The sequence below is a fragment of the Lithobates pipiens genome, unplaced genomic scaffold (assembly GCF_037356315.1).
Source record: "Lithobates pipiens isolate NorthernLeopardFrog02 unplaced genomic scaffold, aLitPip1_a1.2 Scaffold_37, whole genome shotgun sequence".
Lineage (NCBI taxonomy): Eukaryota > Metazoa > Chordata > Amphibia > Anura > Ranidae > Lithobates > Lithobates pipiens.
In genome coordinates this window covers 7,254,087-7,271,275 of record NW_027507825.1, presented here as the reverse complement: position 1 = coordinate 7,271,275, position 17,189 = coordinate 7,254,087, and the positions used below count along the sequence as shown (strand labels likewise).

The 17,189-nt window shown below is 44.0% G+C and overlaps 1 protein-coding gene across 1 annotated transcript in view; it reads left to right on the top strand.

Annotated features, from left to right (window-relative positions):
- Positions 1–16,543, top strand: part of TUNAR (transmembrane neural differentiation associated intracellular calcium regulator) — a 110,129-nt gene extending 93,586 nt beyond the window's left edge. Inside the window, exon 2 of the mRNA XM_077466638.1 lies at positions 15,870–16,543. Within this exon, the coding sequence (XP_077322764.1) occupies positions 15,870–16,055 (186 nt within the window). The 3' untranslated portion in view covers positions 16,056–16,543. The remainder of the gene's footprint in view (positions 1–15,869) is intronic.
- Positions 16,544–17,189: the final 646 nt, after the last annotated feature.

Here is a 17,189-nt window from a genome sequence, read left to right as displayed (position 1 = left end):
CGTGCTTGCGCTGGTTTGTTTGGGGGACAGGAGCCACACTGGGGCGGATGTTTTGTCAGCTCTGCAGGGGCAGGCCGAGAGGTGGTTGACGCCACGCCAGCTTAAGCCAGGAATGGTGGTTTGCGACAATGGCACCAACCTCCTCTCCGCCCTCCGACAGGGACAACTGACCCATGTGCCCTGTGTAGCTCACGTCCTTAACCTGGTGGTGCAGCGGTTCTTGGGCAGGTACCCCGGCTTACAGGATGTCCTGAAGCAGGCCAGGAAAGTCTGTGTGCATTTCCGCCGATCATTTAATGCCTGTGCTCGGCTGGCTGAGCTCCAAAAGGAGTTGAACCTGCCCAAGAACCGCCTTATATGTGACATGCCCACCAGATGGAACTCAACATTGGCAATGCTGCAGCGGCTGCACACGCAGCAGAGGGCCATCAATGAGTACCTGTGCGACTACGGCACCAGGACAGGGTCAGGGGAGCTCGGTTTTTTCTCACCACGCCAGTGGGGCATGATCAGGGATGCATGCACTGTCCTGTCACCGTTTGAGGAGGCCACAAGGATGGTGAGCAGTGACAGTGCATGCATCAGTGACACTGTACCTCTTGTCCACCTCTTGGAGCATACGCTGCGTGGAATAATGGACAGGGCACTTGAGGCAGAACAGAGGCAGGAAGAGGAGGACTTCCTTGCCTCTCAAGGCCCCCTTTATCCAGACAGTGTTCCTGCTGTGCCACCCATCACACAGGAAGAGGATGAGGAGGAGGAAGAGGAGGAGGAGGATGATTGTGTAAGCATGGAGGTGGAGGCTGGCACTCAGCATCAGCATCAGCAGCAGCAGCAGTCTTATAGGGATGATTTACAGTCCCAAGAAACACGTGGACTTGTACGTGGCTGGGAGGAGGTAGCTGCGGATCATGTTGTCCTTAGTGACCCAGAGGACTCCGGACCGAATGCCTCAGCTAACCTACGCTGCATGGCCTCCCTGATCCTGCAAAGCCTGCAGAAGGATCCTCGTATTCTTCGGATCAAGGAGAGGGACCATTACTGGCTGGCCACTCTCCTTGATCCACGGTAAAAGAGTAAGGTTGCCGACCTTATCTTGCCATCGCAGAGGGAGCAGAGGATGAGACATCTCTGGGAGGCCTTGCAGAAAGGTCTGTGCAACGTGTTCCCAGAGACTGGGAGGTTACAAACTCCTGGTCCTGGACAACGTGTTGCTGAGGCATCGGTCAGAAGGAGCGGTGGAGAAGGTGGCCGTCTGACTGATGCTTTCAGACAATTTTTTAGTCCGCAGCCCCAAGGTATGATTGGTTCCAGCACCCATCGCCAGCGTCTGATTTACGTGGTGCAGGAATACCTAGGGGCAAGGTCAGACTTGGACACCTTTCCCACCGAAAATCCTCTGGCTTACTGGGTCTTGAGGATGGATCACTGGCCAGAGCTTGCACAGTATGCAATTGAGCTACTGGCCTGTCCTGCATCCAGCGTTCTTTCGGAACGCACCTTCAGTGCTGCTGGTGGCTTTGTTACCGAACACAGGGTGCGCCTGTCCACCGAATCAGTTGATCGACTGACCTTCATCAAGATGAATCAGTCTTGGATCACCCACAGCTACCAAGCACCTGAAGCTGATGTAACCGAATAATTTTTTTTGAAATACCACATCCCTTCAAGACTGCCTATGCTGATGCTGAGTGACTGTCCTGTTATGTTGATTGTCTATCCTCTTCCTCCTCCGCTGATATGTTGGAAGAACATTTTTGGTTCTGGATGATGCCAGCAGCCCAATTTTTCTGCCCCTGTTTAACAGGGGCGTTTAATTACAATTTTTGATGCAATGCTTTGCAGCAGGGCTAATTCCTGCAATAAAACTAGAGTATATGGCAGAGATTGCAGTGTGGTGGCACCAGCACCAGTGCCTAAGGCCCAATTTTTCTGCCCCTGTTTAACAGGGGCGTTTAAGTACAATTTTTGATGCAATGCTTTGCAGCAGGGCTAATTCCTGCAATAAAACTAGAGTATATGGGAGAGGTTGCAGTGTCGTGGCACCAGCACCAGTGCCTAAGGCCCAATTTTTCTGCCCCTGTTTAACAGGGGCATTTAAGTACAATTTTTGATGCAATGCTTTGCAGCAGGGCTAATTCCAGCAAAAAAACTAGAGTATATGGAAGAGGTTGCAGTGTGGTGGCACCAGCAGCAGTGCCTAAGGCCAAATTTTTCTGCCCCTGTTTAACAGGGACATGTAATTACAATTCTTGATATAATATTTCACAGGAGGGCCCCTTCCTGTGCCCACCCAGAGTAACGGTGAGGACTTATAGTGTTGTGGCACCAGCACCACAACCACCAAAGGTCAATTTTTCTACCACTGTTCAACAATGGCATGTAATTACAATTCTTGATATAATCGTTCACAGCAGGGCGCTCCAGCGCCCACCAAGAGTCACTTTGAGGGCTTACAATGTTGTGGCAAAACCAACACCTTGTTCCGCCATTTCTGCAGAGCATATAGGGCAGGCCCCTACTTTCAAACATCCAACTTACAAACATCTCCTACTTGCAAACGCAAGGAGACAGCAGCAAGTGAGATGAAAAAAGATGGACGACAAAACAAATTATACAAGGGTGATAACCCTTCCCTATGTTTTCCAAAATGCTTAAAAATAGTTTTTTTGACTGGAGCTACACTTTAAAAATGTACCAGTTGAAAATTACAAACAGATTCAACTTAACACAACAAACCTACACAGTCCCTGTCTTGTTTGCACCGCCTGTATACTGCTGTTCTGAGTATATAGGGCCTGGGGGCCACACGCATTTCCTTTTTTTAATATGGGTACGGGGTTCCCCTTAATATGCGTACAAGATCCAAATAGGCTGGTAATGGGCAGGGAGGGCTACCCATGCCATTTTTCTGAATGATTTTCAACCATATTGCAGGAACCAGATATGACATTAAAACCGCAAGCAGTTTTAAATGGTGTTATTTCCGTTTAATGTCATTTTGTGCCGGGACTGTTCTAAACACGGGAAACACGTGGCACTTCACAGGCATACTACAGACACCCCCCCAGGCACCATATTTAAAGGAATATTTCACTTTTTTTTTTCACTTTAATCGTCAGTAAAATCAGTGCTCCCGCCAAAACGGCCATTTTTAAAAACATTTTAGGCATTGACCCATGTCCCCTGGGGCAGGAGGCAGGTCCCCAAACCCTTTTTAGGACAGTATCTTGCATATTAGCTGTTAAAATTAGCACTTTCCATTTCGAACGTTCGAGTCTCATAGACTTCAATGGGGTTCTAACGTTCGTAACGAACGTGGGGTCCGTTCGAAAGTTCTGGTGCGAACCGAACCGGGGGGTGTTCGGCTCATCCCTATTTAGAACCCTATTAAAGTCTATGGGACTCGAACGTTCAAAATCTAAAGTGCTAATTTTAAAGGATAATATGCAAGTTACTGTCCTAAAAAGTGTCTGGGGACCTGGGTCCTGCCCCAGGGGACATCAATGCAAAAAAAAAGTTTTGAAAACGGCCGTTTTTTCGGGAGCAGTGATTTTAATAATGCTTAAAGTGAAACAATAACAGTGTAATATTCCTTTAAATTTCATACCTGGGGGGTGTCTATAGTATTACATAAGGAAAAAAGACTAATATTGGGTGGACGTATTGTACGGTTATTTCGTAATTTCCTTTCAGCCGCACTGTCTCCTGGGATCTCGTGTCATTGTTCCCAGGAGACCCTCTACGAAATCTCGCGGGATTTGAAAAGAAGTGACGTGATTACGTCAGTTACGTTTTATCTTCTGTTATGTCCGCTGCCATCACAACGGGGCGGGACTTCCGATGACGCCGCCCGTTGTGATGGCAACCTGAGCAGTGGAAGGCGCTCCTATTAAAGAATACTGCACATGTGTGAGATCGGGGATCGAACGGGCGGTGCATGCTGGTCAATCGGCAACACAGTATCCCGAAAGAGGATGCCTGTGGACTTCACATGCCCACAGGCAAGATGAAAAGACAGAAAAAAATCTTTTTTTGGTTCTGTTACAACATTTTGCAATTAAGTAATTTTCCTCCTCCACTGATGTGACAGCACTAATGGGCACTCTGGGCGGTACTGTTGGGCAGCACTGATATGTGGCCCTGATGGGCACCAATAGTTGGCACTGATGAGGAGGCACTGATATGCGACACTGATGGGCACTGATGAGGTGGCGCTAATAGACACTGATATGCGGCACTGATAGGTGATACTGATGGCCAGCACTGATATGCCTCACTGATGGGGCGGCACTAATGGGCACTGATAGGTGTCACTGATGGGGCAGCACTAATGGGCACTGATGAGGTGGCACTAATGGGCACCAATAGGTGGCACTGATGAGGCTGCACTGATGAGGTGGCACTAATGGGCACTGATATGCAGCACTGATGGGCACTGATGAGACGGCATTAATGGGCACTGATAGGTGGCACCGATGAGGCGGCACTGATGGGCACTAATGAGACAGCACTGATTTGCACTGGTAAGGCTGCACTGATATGTGGCACTGATGGGCAGAAGCTTCCACCCAGTGTCAGGCAGCTCCCACCCAGTGTCAGTTAGTGTCATATTGCTCCGCCACAGATTCCCACTATAAGTTGTTGATCACCAACTTTAGTAGTATAAAAAAATTACAGTATATGCACCATAGTTTTTCAGATGCTACAACTTTCAAGCAAAACAATCAATATACACTTATTGAGATTTTTTTTTTCACCAAAAACATGTATCAGAATGCATTTTGGCATAAATTTATGAAGATTTTTTTTTTTTAGATATGTTTTATAATGAAAAAAAAAAACAGCGGTGATCAAATACCACCAAAAGAAAGCTCTATTTGTGGGGAAATAAATTATATAAATGCCATTTGGGTACAGTGTTACATAACCGCACAATTACCAGGCAAATTAGCGTAGTGACAAATATCATGTCCTGGTCATGAAGGGGGGTGGGGGGGTAAAACTTTCCAAAGCTGAAGTGTATAAAGTCCTACTTTTTTATATACTACAAGATAAAAAATGACTTGGATAAATGAGAAGCGACAGGCATTATTTTGTCTGCAATAAATAATAATAATAAAGAAATAAAATAAATAATAATAATAATAATTATCACTTCCGGAAATGATACTTTTCCCTGAAGGTCATCCTTACTAATAGATAGCATGGAAGGCTGCCCTTGCACATTGGTGCGTGATTTCCTTGTCAATGAAAAGCCGGCTTGCATGACAGATATTGCACCGTCCGCGGACTCTCTGAATAAAACAATTCACACTCTAATTCTCCGCGATGATCTTTAGCGCATGTGACAGCGAAGATTTGTAGCAGGAGCTCCTGTTTGCTGTTCCCGCTTCTAGGCAACCCGAGAAACATCTCAGTGAAATGTTAGCAGCGGAGATTGATAAATGAAATCACGAGCGCTCGCAGGAAATCAGATATCTCCGCTGCGGAGGCCGAAAATGGAATTTGAAATCAGGTTTTAGGATATAAGAGGAACGTATCAGAACACGAATCTCACAGTCCTCGGGCTTTGTGCACACGAGCGCCGGGCCCGCAAAGGAAGTCCGACGCAGAATCATCTTCAGGTGCTTTCAGGCAAAGAGTTCCGGCTGCTTTCTTTATTTTTATTTTTATTTATTTTATTTTTTTGGGGGGGATTTACATCAGTTTGCAGGGAGAGAAAAGGCAGAGGAGACGCAGACGAGAACGGGCCATATTTACCTAACTGCAATGCAAAATTCAAATCCTTTTATAGGTCTGCATACAGCAAGTGCAATTTTAAAGTGATATTAAAGGCTCAGCTTTAAAATATATAAACGTCATACTTTACCTGCTCTGTGTGATGGTTTTGCAAAGAGCAGCCCCTATCCTCCTCTTCTTGAGTCCCCAATGGCGCTCCTGGCTCCTCCCCCTTGACTAGTGCTCCCCAATAGCAAACTACATGCTATGGGGGGGGGGAGGGGGAACTGGTGTATGCTCACTCCTGAGCCACTGCTCTGTATAGCCATTCACACACAGAACCGTGGCTCAGTAGTGCCACCTCTCTCTCCTCATTGGCTGTGATTAGACATGTGCCATTCATCTTGTTCCGAACTCGTCTTTTTAACAAATTTATCGAAATTCGTTAAAAAACTAAACCCATTTAACAAATATTTCTAAATAGTCGTAAATACGTAAATTCAAAAGTTCATAAAATTCGGAAATCAAAAAGTCAGAAATTTGTAAATTCATAAATTCAAAAATTCGGAAATCTGGAAATTCTAAAATTCGTAAGATCAGAAATTTGGAAATTCAGAGATTTGGAAATTCAGAAATTCGTCAATTCAGAAATTCAAAAATTCGTAAATTCAGATATTCAGAAATTCAAAAATTCAGAAATTCAACAATTTGTAAATTCAGATATTCAGAAATTTGTAAATTCAAAAATTCCGAAATTTGAAAATTTGGAAATTCATAAATTTGGAAATTCAGAAAATTGAAATTTGCAAAACCCAAAAAATTTGAAAATCTGAAATAATAACTATTAAATTATAGGTATTGGAATTTCCTTTCAAATTTGTCTGTTAGTGAACGTAACGAATTTATCTGAAGTTACGCATTATCTGAAATAACAAATGCCACATCTAAACGAATGGAACCTAACAAATTAACAATAGTAAACAACAATAATAATAATAATAACGTTTTATTATTATTGTTATTATTATTCATTATTAATTTGTTGCTTTGCATTTGTTTAGATGCGGCATTTGTTATTTCTGATAATTCGTATCTTTGAATTAATTTTTATTTGTTACGTTCAATAACATCCATATTTGAAAGGAAATTTCAATACCTATAATTTAATAGTTAGTTATTATTAATTAGTTAGAATTTTTGGATTTTCTTTCTTATTTTAGAATTTTGGGATTTTTGAATTTACAAATTTAGTAAATTTTCGAATTAGCGAATTTGCAAATTTACAAATTTTCAAATTTACAAATTTACAAATTTACAAATTGCGATCATAATGAATGACCCAAAAAAACAACTAACAAAAAAATGAATGAAACGAAAACAAAAACAAACAAATATTTCAGCAGTGCACATGTCTAGCTGCGATTGATAGCAGCGGGAGCCAATGGTGCCAATGTTGCATTCAAATCCTTCCAAGCTGCTAAAATGTCTGCCAAAACCAAATGTCTTTTAAAGGTCTATATACAATCAGCGCAATATTAAAATGATATTAAAGGCACGACTTTTTTTGTAAAAAACATGTTATACTTACCTGCTCTGTGTAATGGTTTTGCACAGAGCAACCCGAGCCTGCTCTTCTCAGGTTCCCCATTGGCGCTCCTCCCCTTTGACCAGTGCCCCCCCCCCAATAGCAAGCCACTTGCTATAGTGGCACTGGTGTGTGCTCGCTCCTGAGCCACTGCTCTGTGTGTCCATTCACACACAGAGCCCGTGGCTCGGTCCCGTCACCTCTTTCTCCTTATTGGCTTACTGGCTGTGGTTGACAGCAGCAGGAGCCAATGGCACTCACTCCTGTCTCAGTCAATGAGGAGGGAGAGTCCCCGGAGAGCCGAGGCTGCCGACACATCACTGGATTGAGATGGGGCTCAGGTAAGTATACAGGGAGGGGAAAAAGTATTTGATTGGCTGCTGCTTTTGTACGTTTGATTACTGACAAAAAAATGATTAGTCTATAATCTTAATGGCCGGTTTATTTTAACAGTGGACAGACTAATAACAAAAATATCCAGAAGAACGCATTTCAAAAAAGTCATAAATTGATTTGCATTTTAATGAGTGAAATAAATATTCAATCCCCTATCAATCAGCGAGATTTCTGGTTCCCAGGACTATACAGCTAAAGAGCTGAGATTAGGAGCACTCTCTTAAAGGGAGTGCTCCTACTCTCTACTTGTTACCTGCATAAAAAGACACCTGTCCACAGACGCAATCAATCAACCAATCAGATTCCAATCTCTCCACCATGGCCAAGACCAAATAGCTGTCCAAGGACGTCAGGGACAAGATTGAAGACCTACACAAGGCTGGAATGGGCTACAAGACCATCACCAAGAAGCTTGGTGAGAGGGTGACAACAGTTGTTGAGATTATTCGCAAATGGAAGAAAGACAAAATAGCTGTCAGTCTCCCTCGGTCTGGGGCTCCATGCAAGATTTCACCTCGTGTAGTTTCAATGATCGTGAGAACTGTGAGGGATCAGCCCAGAACTACACGGGAGAAACTTGTCAATGATCTCAAGGCAGCTGGGACCATAGTCACGCAAGGCCCCCTGCTTAAGAATGCACATGTACAGGCCAGTGGAATCACTAGGGTTGGTGTTACCTAGTGCGGTAAAACATGGTGTCACCCCCCCCCCCCCCCGGCACCAAGCAGGCTAGTGCATCAGTATGGCTCTCCCCCCTTAACCTGCCACAATGGATGGAGCTGGGTTGGGATTCAGGGGATGGATGGAGCCGGGATGGGATCAGGTAGTGGATAGAGTCAGAATGGGTTCGGAGGAATGGATGGAGCTGGAATGGGATCGGGGGGTGGATGGAACCAGGATGGAGCAGGGATGGGATCAGGGGGTGGGTGGAGCCGTTATGGTATTGGGGGTGGATGGATGGAGCCGGGATGGGACCGGGGGGAGCTGGATGGGGCTGGGATGGGAACAGGGGGTGGATGGAGCTGGAATGGGATTGGGGGAGATAGATAAGCAGGGATGGGATCAGGGGGGTGGATGGAGCAAGGGATGGGATCAGGGGGTTGGATGGAGCCAGGATGAGATCTTTTATTTGGGGGGGTTAGAGGATATATGCTGGGGGTGCTTTGGGAGGAGAGAAGAATTGTGCTGGGGGGGTTAAACTTCAAATCTGCCCTCCTCCTTCTACTTCTAGTACAACTCTTCTCTAACCCAAACAAAGCACCCCTAGAACCCATCCGCTAACCCCTCCCCCAAATCGCTCCTGGCAGCATAATTGTTACCTGCCAATGCCCCCCCCCCCATCACCATGTCCCCCTCTTCTGCAATACTCCTGTTATTACATACTTCAGGGCAGGTGCTGTAGCATGGTGTCCCTCTTCCTCAGCTCTTCCTCCCGGCCTGTGTACTTGAAACGTCGGAGCAGAGGAGGAGGCAGCTTTAGTCCAATCTGCAGTGTGTGCAGCCAGCGGGGACAGAGAGGTGATTGCGGCTGCGGTGTATGGGGGTATGATGGACGATCAGAGTCGGACCAGGGCGCCCTGTCTCTCTGCCTCACTCCCTCCTCCCCCCACTCTCTCTCCCTGCACATCGCGTGGAGCAGAGAAGATCCCAGATGGGAGAAAGGGAGCCGCTGAGCAGCATCCTCTCAATGCAGCACCGGTGCCAGTCTGAGGTGAGCCTGGTGTCACCTTCTGGTGGGTGTCACCTGGGTTTGGACTGCACCCCCATAGCAACGGCACTGGTGCAGGCCCGTCTGAAATTTGCTAATGAACATCTGAATGATTCCTAGGAAAACTGGGTGAAAGTGCTGTGGTCAGATGAGACCAAAATTGAGCCCTTTGGCAACAGCTCAACTCGCCGTGTTTGGAGGAGGAAGAATGCTGCCTATGACCCCAAGAACACCATCCCCACCGGAAACATTATGCTTTGGGGGTGTTTTTCTGCTAAGGGGACAGGACAACTTCACCGTAGACATGTGCAATTCGTTTCGTTCCAAATTTGTTTTTTCATCGAAATTCGGCATATTTGTTAATTCGGAAACATCTGGATTAATGAAAAACTGTTTAATGAATCTTTCCGAAAACAAATTTTCAAAAAGAACAAAAATTCAAAAACAACCAATATCCGAAAATTTGAAAGATTGAAAATCCAAAAATAAGAACGAAAATTGGAAAATCCAAAAGAACAAAAATATTTCTGATAAGTTTTTTTATAATTAAATTATTAAGTTTATTAACCATTATTCTGGGGGGGGGTTGTATTATTATTATTTATTATTATTAATAATAATAATAATAATATTAATAATAACTGTAATGATAGTTATAAACTATTAAAAGTCTATTAGACCCCTAATGTCTCTCCTGCCCCCCGTTGAAGTTAATAGCTGCATTGTCTTTAATGAGACATCAGGGGTCTTTTAGACCCCTGATGTCTCTCCTGCCCCCCATTGAAGTTTATAGCTGCGTTGTCTTTAATGAGACATCAGGGGGTCTATTAGACCCCCAATGTCTCTCCTGCTTCTGTTGAAGTTAATAGTAGCGTTGTCTTTAATGAGATATCAGGGGTCTACTATACTCCTAATGTCTCTCCTGCCTTCCATTGAAGTTAACAGTAGTATTGTCTTTAATGAGACAGCAGGGTTTTATTAGACCCGCCGGAGTGAGAGCAATAATTCTATATCATTTAAAAAAAAAAAAAAATTTCATCACGTGTGGGGATTTTTAGGTGACCGGTTCTCTTGAGACATGCAGGGTCTAAAAGACACCAAGGGCTCCTCAGTGCTCCACTGAATGTATGGACATAAATGTGTCTGCTCTTCTCCCTTCCTCCACCCGATACGTCGGGCCCATGCCCGCAGATGGACACGCAGAGCCCGGAAAGCATGGCGGGCGTGCACATGCGTGGGGGGGGGGGGCAGTACCGGGAGTGTGTGGAGGCAATCAGGCGCAGCTGCCTAAATTCATCCACCTGACAGACACTGAAATATTCTGATGACAGTATGTAAAAGTAAAAAAAAAAAGAAATTGTACAAAAATTATTTTTTATTTATATATAGTTTTTTTTTTACATCACTAGTCAGGATCTCTGATCACCGCAACACCAGTTATAAGAACACGCTTTACTGCACTGGGGACAATATGTAAAAAACAAAAAAGTATTGTGCTTGAAATCTTCATTTTACAAAAAATAAAAAAAACTTGCCATGCTCCTTACTAAGTACCTTGGACTGTCTACTTTCCAAAAAAGGGGTCATTTGGGGAGGTATTTGTACTGTCCTGGCATTTTCGGGCCTCACAAAATAAGATTGTCCTCAGTACATCAGAATTACCAATCGCTCTATAGCAAATAGGCTAGCTACAGAGCGGTCCGCCAGTTCTGGGAGGGCATCATATGATGTTCTCCCATGATCACGACCCCCGTGGAACTCACCCATCACTGTGTCATTCGGGCACAGCCGATTACAGATCGGGGTAAAGAGCCAATCACTTTACCCCGATCTGTAAAGAGACAATTTTTTTTCTCTTACCACGTGATTAGCTGTGTCCAATCACATCTGATCATTAATTAAGCACACAGGTTATCGGCATTCCTTTCCTCACACTGTCACAGCGTGAGGAGAGGAGAGAGCTGGTAACTGGCGAGTGTGAAAGGGGACATCTACATTGATAGTCAGGGGACTGATCATCGTTGTCCTGATTGTCAGTGCTGCCGATCAGTGCCCATCAATGATGCCAATCAGAACCTATCAGTGCTGCAAATCAGTGCCCATCAGTGCTGCCAGGCAGTGCTGTCTATCAGTGCTGCTGCCTATCAGTGTCTTTCAGTTCTGCCTATCAGTGCCCATCAGTGCTGCATATCAGTGCCCATCAGTGCAGCCTATCAGTGCCCATCAGTACCACCTCATCAGTGCCCATCAGTGCCACCTATCAGTGCCCATCAGTGCTGCATATCAGTGCCCATCAGTGCCCATTAGTGCAGACTATCAGTGCCCAGTGCCCATCAGTGCCACCTCATCAGTGCCCATCAGTGCCATCTCATCAATGCCCTACAGTGCAGCCTATTAGTGCCCATCATTGCTGCATATCAGTGCTCATCAGTGCAGGCTATCAGTGCCCATCAGTGCTGCCTCATCTGTGCCCATCAGTGCCACCTCATCAGTGCAGCCTATCAGTGCCCTTCAGTGCTGCATATCAGTGCTCATCAGTGCAGCCTATCAGTGCCCGTCAGTGCCGCCTCATCAGTGCCCATTGTGCAGCCTATCAGTGCCCATCAGTGCCGCATATCAGTGCCTCCTCATCAGCGCACATCAATCAAGGAGAAAAATGAACTGTTTGCAAAATGTTTATAACAAATTATGAAGAATTGTTTTTTTTCTGAATTTTCTTACTTTTTTCCTTTGTTTAGCAACAAAAAAAAGTTGTGATTAAATACCACCAAAATAAAGCTCTATAGGTGTGAAAAAAAAAAAATGTAATTTGGGTACAGTGTTGCATGACTGCGCAATTGTCGTTGAAAGTGCGACAGCACTGAAAGCTGAAGATTGGCCTGTACGGGAAGGGGGTGAAAGTGCCCGGTATTGAAGTGGGTAAAGTAGCGCAGTGCTGAATAGCAAAAAAATGCCCCGGTCATGAAAGGGGTAAAACCTTCTGGAGGTCACCTGGTTAAAGTAATCAGAAATAGCCTGTACTCCAAACAACCAATCATGTGCGGGGAAACCCAAACAAAAAAAAGGGTAATAAACCCGGGTAGGATCTTGTTTTCAGGGGGGGCGGGGCACACATTAAATAAAAAAAGATGAAGATAGAAATATTGTATCGCCATGAAGCGGATGGCAGGAGGGTGTCAGGCAGGCGGCCGGTGGAGGGGACTCCAGCGGATCCTCGGTGAAATGTAGGAAGTGACAATGTCTGTTGAAGGATCCTGTCCGCCTGCAGTTTGAATCTAATAATTGCGGACAAGTTTGTTGCTCCTGGTTCTGCTTTTGTTCACATTGCATAAGCTCAGTGCAGCCGGAGCTGGCTTTTATTATTGCACTTGAGGAAGCATTTCTTCGTTGGCCAGCTATTTACCAATGTGCTATGAGAGATGTCTGATACTGTTACCGTAATTGGTTCCACCAAATGATCCGGGAATTGCTTTTTCTTTTTTACTCTGAACTTGGGAACGCTCCGCACGCTAAGTCAGTGAGTTATAATTTTACGTCAGTTGCGAAATTCAAACATCTCTTTTATGACCTAAAATTAAGGGTAGAAAATATAATAAGAGCACAACACCAATGATCGTAGGGTCCAAGAGGGCTTTCAATGACTTCATACAGGAGTAACAATAAAATAAATCAGCTAACGCATTTCACATGCTTGGGTACCTCCCCTTTTTCAGGGTTTTAAAGTTGTGTAAGCTGGAAAGGTAGGACTCCAAGGAACTTATCAGTGAAAATGTCATATAGTTCACTGGGGTTTGCCTGGATTAAAACTTCAATAGCATATAGTAGAAAGTACTATACTATTGGTTTGGATATGTTCAGTGGCGGCTGGTGCTCAAATTTTTTTTTGGGGGGCAAACAAACTGAAAAAATTCTGGAAAAAAACCTCATCAATTGAATCTTCACTGGGCCATCAAACACACCCACTGTGCCATGAAACGCAGCCACTGTGCCCATGAAATGAAGCCACTGTGCCCATCAAACACTGGCACTGTGCCCATCAGAAGCAACCACTGTCCCCATCAAACGCCACCATGGTGCCCATCAAACACAGCCACTGTGTCATCAAACGCTGCTACTGAGTCCATCAAATGTCGCCATTGTGCTCATCAAACGCAGCCACTGTGCCCCTCAAAAGCTGCCACTGTGCCCATCAAATTCTGCCACTGTGCCAAACGCTGCCACTGTGCCCATTAAATGCTCCCCTTGTTCCTGTCAAATGCTGCCACTGTGTCATCAAATGCTCCCCTTGTTCCTGTCAAATGCTGCCACTGTGCCCATCAAATGCTGCCACTGTGCCCTTCAAACGCTGCCACTGTGCCAAACGCTGCCACGGTGCCCATTAAATGCCCCCCCCTTTGCCCATCAAATGCTGCCACTGTGTCATCAAATGCTCCCACTGTGCCCATCAAATTCTGCCACTGTGCCATCAAATGCTGCCACTGTGCCCATCAAATGTTCCCACTGTGCCCAACAAATGCTGCCAATGTGCCACTAAATACTCCCACTGTGCTCATCAAATGCTCCCACTGTGCCCATCGAATGCTCCCACTGTGCCCCCCTGCCATCTGCCCGGCACTTACCCTGTCTCGGTGGGGCAGCAGGTAGTGAGCGGTGTGTCGCTCCTCCATGTCCTCAATGTCTTCTCCTATTCTCCTCCCGTCCTCTCCTATGATTGGAGGACTGATAGGCATCCAATCACAGTGCCTGTAATTACAGCCAATCAGGTGATGGCTAACAGACCTGAGCACCTGATTAGTGGAGTGGCGGTTCAGTGTTAGGAAAGCGCATATATATATATGCGCTTTTCTAACAAAGGGTGAACGGCAAGCATCAAGTATGGCACTCGCTGTTTGCCTTTCTTGGCGCCTATTAGAGCCTATCAAACCCCATGGATAGATTCAGGCAGTGCTTGAATCTACCTATTAGTGATATAGGGGGTGGCTGGAGAGAGGGGACGGCGCCCGTGCACCCTTATGGAAGCACCACCACTGAATATGTTGTAAAATAACTCTCTAGCAACCTTTCCCAATGAATTTACCATGAGGGAACCTTTGAAATCATTTTCAGGTTTTGAGAAACCCTTGCTAAAACCACTCTATTCATGGTCAGTGGGAAAAAAATCCCTTTACATTGGTGATAAGTGGGAAGAATGTTCCTTACATTGGTGATCAGTGAGAAGAATGTTCCTTACATTGGTGATAAGTGGGAAGAATGTTCCTTACATTGGTGATCAGTGAGAAGAATGTTCCTTACATTGGTGATCAGTTAAAAGAATGATCCTTACATTGGTGATCAGTGGGAAGAATGTTCCTTACATTGGTGATCAGTGAGAAGAATGTTCCTTACATTGGTGATCAGTGAGAAGAATGTTCCTTACATTGGTGATCAATGGGAAGAATGCTCCTTACATTGGTGATTAGTGAGAAGAATGTTCCTTACATTGGTGATCAGTGGGAAGAATGTTCCTTACATTGGTGATCAGTGAGAAGAATGTTCCTTACATTGGTGATCAGTGGGAAGAATGTTCCTTACATTGGTGATCAGTGAGAAGAATGTTCCTTACATTGGTGATCAGTGGGAAGAATGTTCCTTACATTGGTGATCAGTGAGAAGAATGTTCCTTACATTGGTGATCAGTGAGAAGAATGTTCCTTACATTGGTGATCAATGGGAAGAATGCTCCTTACATTGGTGATTAGTGAGAAGAATGTTCCTTACATTGGTGATCAGTGGGAAGAATGTTCCTTACATTGGTGATCAGTGAGAAGAATGTTCCTTACATTGGTGATCAGTGGGAAGAATGTTCCTTACATTGGTGATCAGTGGGAAGAATGTTCCTTACATTGGTGATCAGTGAGAAGAATGTTCCTTACATTGGTGATCAGTGGGAAGAATGTTCCTTACATTGGTGATCAGTGAGAAGAATGTTCCTTACATTGGTAATCAGTGAGAAGAATGTTCCTTACATTGGTGATCAGTGAGAAGAATGTTCCTTACATTGGTGATCAGTGAGAAGAATGTTCCTTACATTGGTGATCAGTGGGAAGAATGTTCCTTACATTGGTGATCAGTGAGAAGAATGTTCCTTACATTGGTGATCAGTGAGAAGAATGTTCCTTACATCGGTGATCAGTGGGAAGAACGTTCCTTACATTGGTGATCAGTGGGAAGAATGTTCCTTACATTTGTGGTAAGTTAGATGAATGCCAACCTTACAGACAGCTAAAAAGATCATTGTTTCATGCTGTTGCCCTGCCAGGTGGCATTAGCTCCATATTTATTCAGCTACTATCATATGGGAGGTCAATCAGCCTCGGCTCAAGGAACCCAGAGGAACCGCTGGGGGAAACCTTGAGAATGGCTCCTATAGAGTAATAGTTTTCCTTTAATAATCCATTACTATGTTTTTCCTTCTTCTAGGTGAACCAGAGGAAGGGAAATTTGGAATTTTTGACCAAAATGGTCATCCCTGGGGGAGGAGAAGATGACAGAGGAAGCCAAGAAAAAGAAAGTAAAGAGGAGACAATTCTGGCCATGCTGGGGATCATCGGAACCATACTCAACTTGCTGGTCATCATATTCGTCTACATATATACCACTTTATAACTCGCGGATGGCATGCGGACTCACATTCCAGACAATCCACAAAAACTTTGGGCCAGACTGGAAGTTATAGCAAACTCAAACCACAAGCACAAACTTTAACCGCTTTCTCCTTGGCGGCAAAGCAAACAATTTTTCACTTTTTCTTGGACAAAGTCCACAAGGACCATGAAATCTTTTATGAAATGCCATAGAAGCGGAGTGTCTTCCCATTGGCCCATTCGCCATGTAAATGTTATGCTTTTGTTTTCTATCTGGTTCTTGTGGTCACATGGCGGGCGCGGTGTTGCCTACAGACAATTTGCTGTCTCAGTTTCCAAAATGAAAATTATTATTTTTTTTCTCTCTTTCTTTATTTTTTTCTTGCTATACTTCGATTTTAACTTGTTGACATGAATGTTCATACCTGTACTTTTTGAAGTAAGTGCAATACTTTTTGCATGTGGCAAATACACATGGGATTTCTTATCGAATAAAAGAAATTTTCTTTATCACGACTCTTTATGAGATAAACTATGTGTTGTAGTAATTAAATTAAATGGTGTGATGCTAAATAATTACAACACAATAAAAAATATACTGTACTTAATGTGCATAATGTGATTAAAAAAAAATCATAAATTGGAAAAATGTGAAAAAAATCCAAATTTATATTTCATAAAAAATTCCCCAACATAATGAAATCAATATTCAAATCCTCTAAACAAGCAATAAGCCCAAATTAATTAATAATAATAAAAAATAATAATAATAATAATAATAATAATAATAATAATCCCCTTAAAAATAACATCCCATATCCAAGTAGAAGTGAAAGCTGCTCTTATCCAAAAAATATAAGCAACCCAAGAAATAGATAGTGATTATATCCAATGCTGATATCACAGTGATATCACCCATGATATAAGATAAGGTTGGCTCCTTACCAGATAGTGTGGACCATATGCGCTGTACAATAGTAAAGCCTACACAAAAAAAAATGTAATAAAATAACTTTGAATAGAGAGTGTGGAAGAGATTAAATTACAGTCTGTATTTAATCTCTGTGATTCCACTAGACGTGCAATGCCGAAAAAAAATTGTTACCATATATACTCGAGTATAGGTTGATCCGAATATATGCCAAGGCCCCCAATT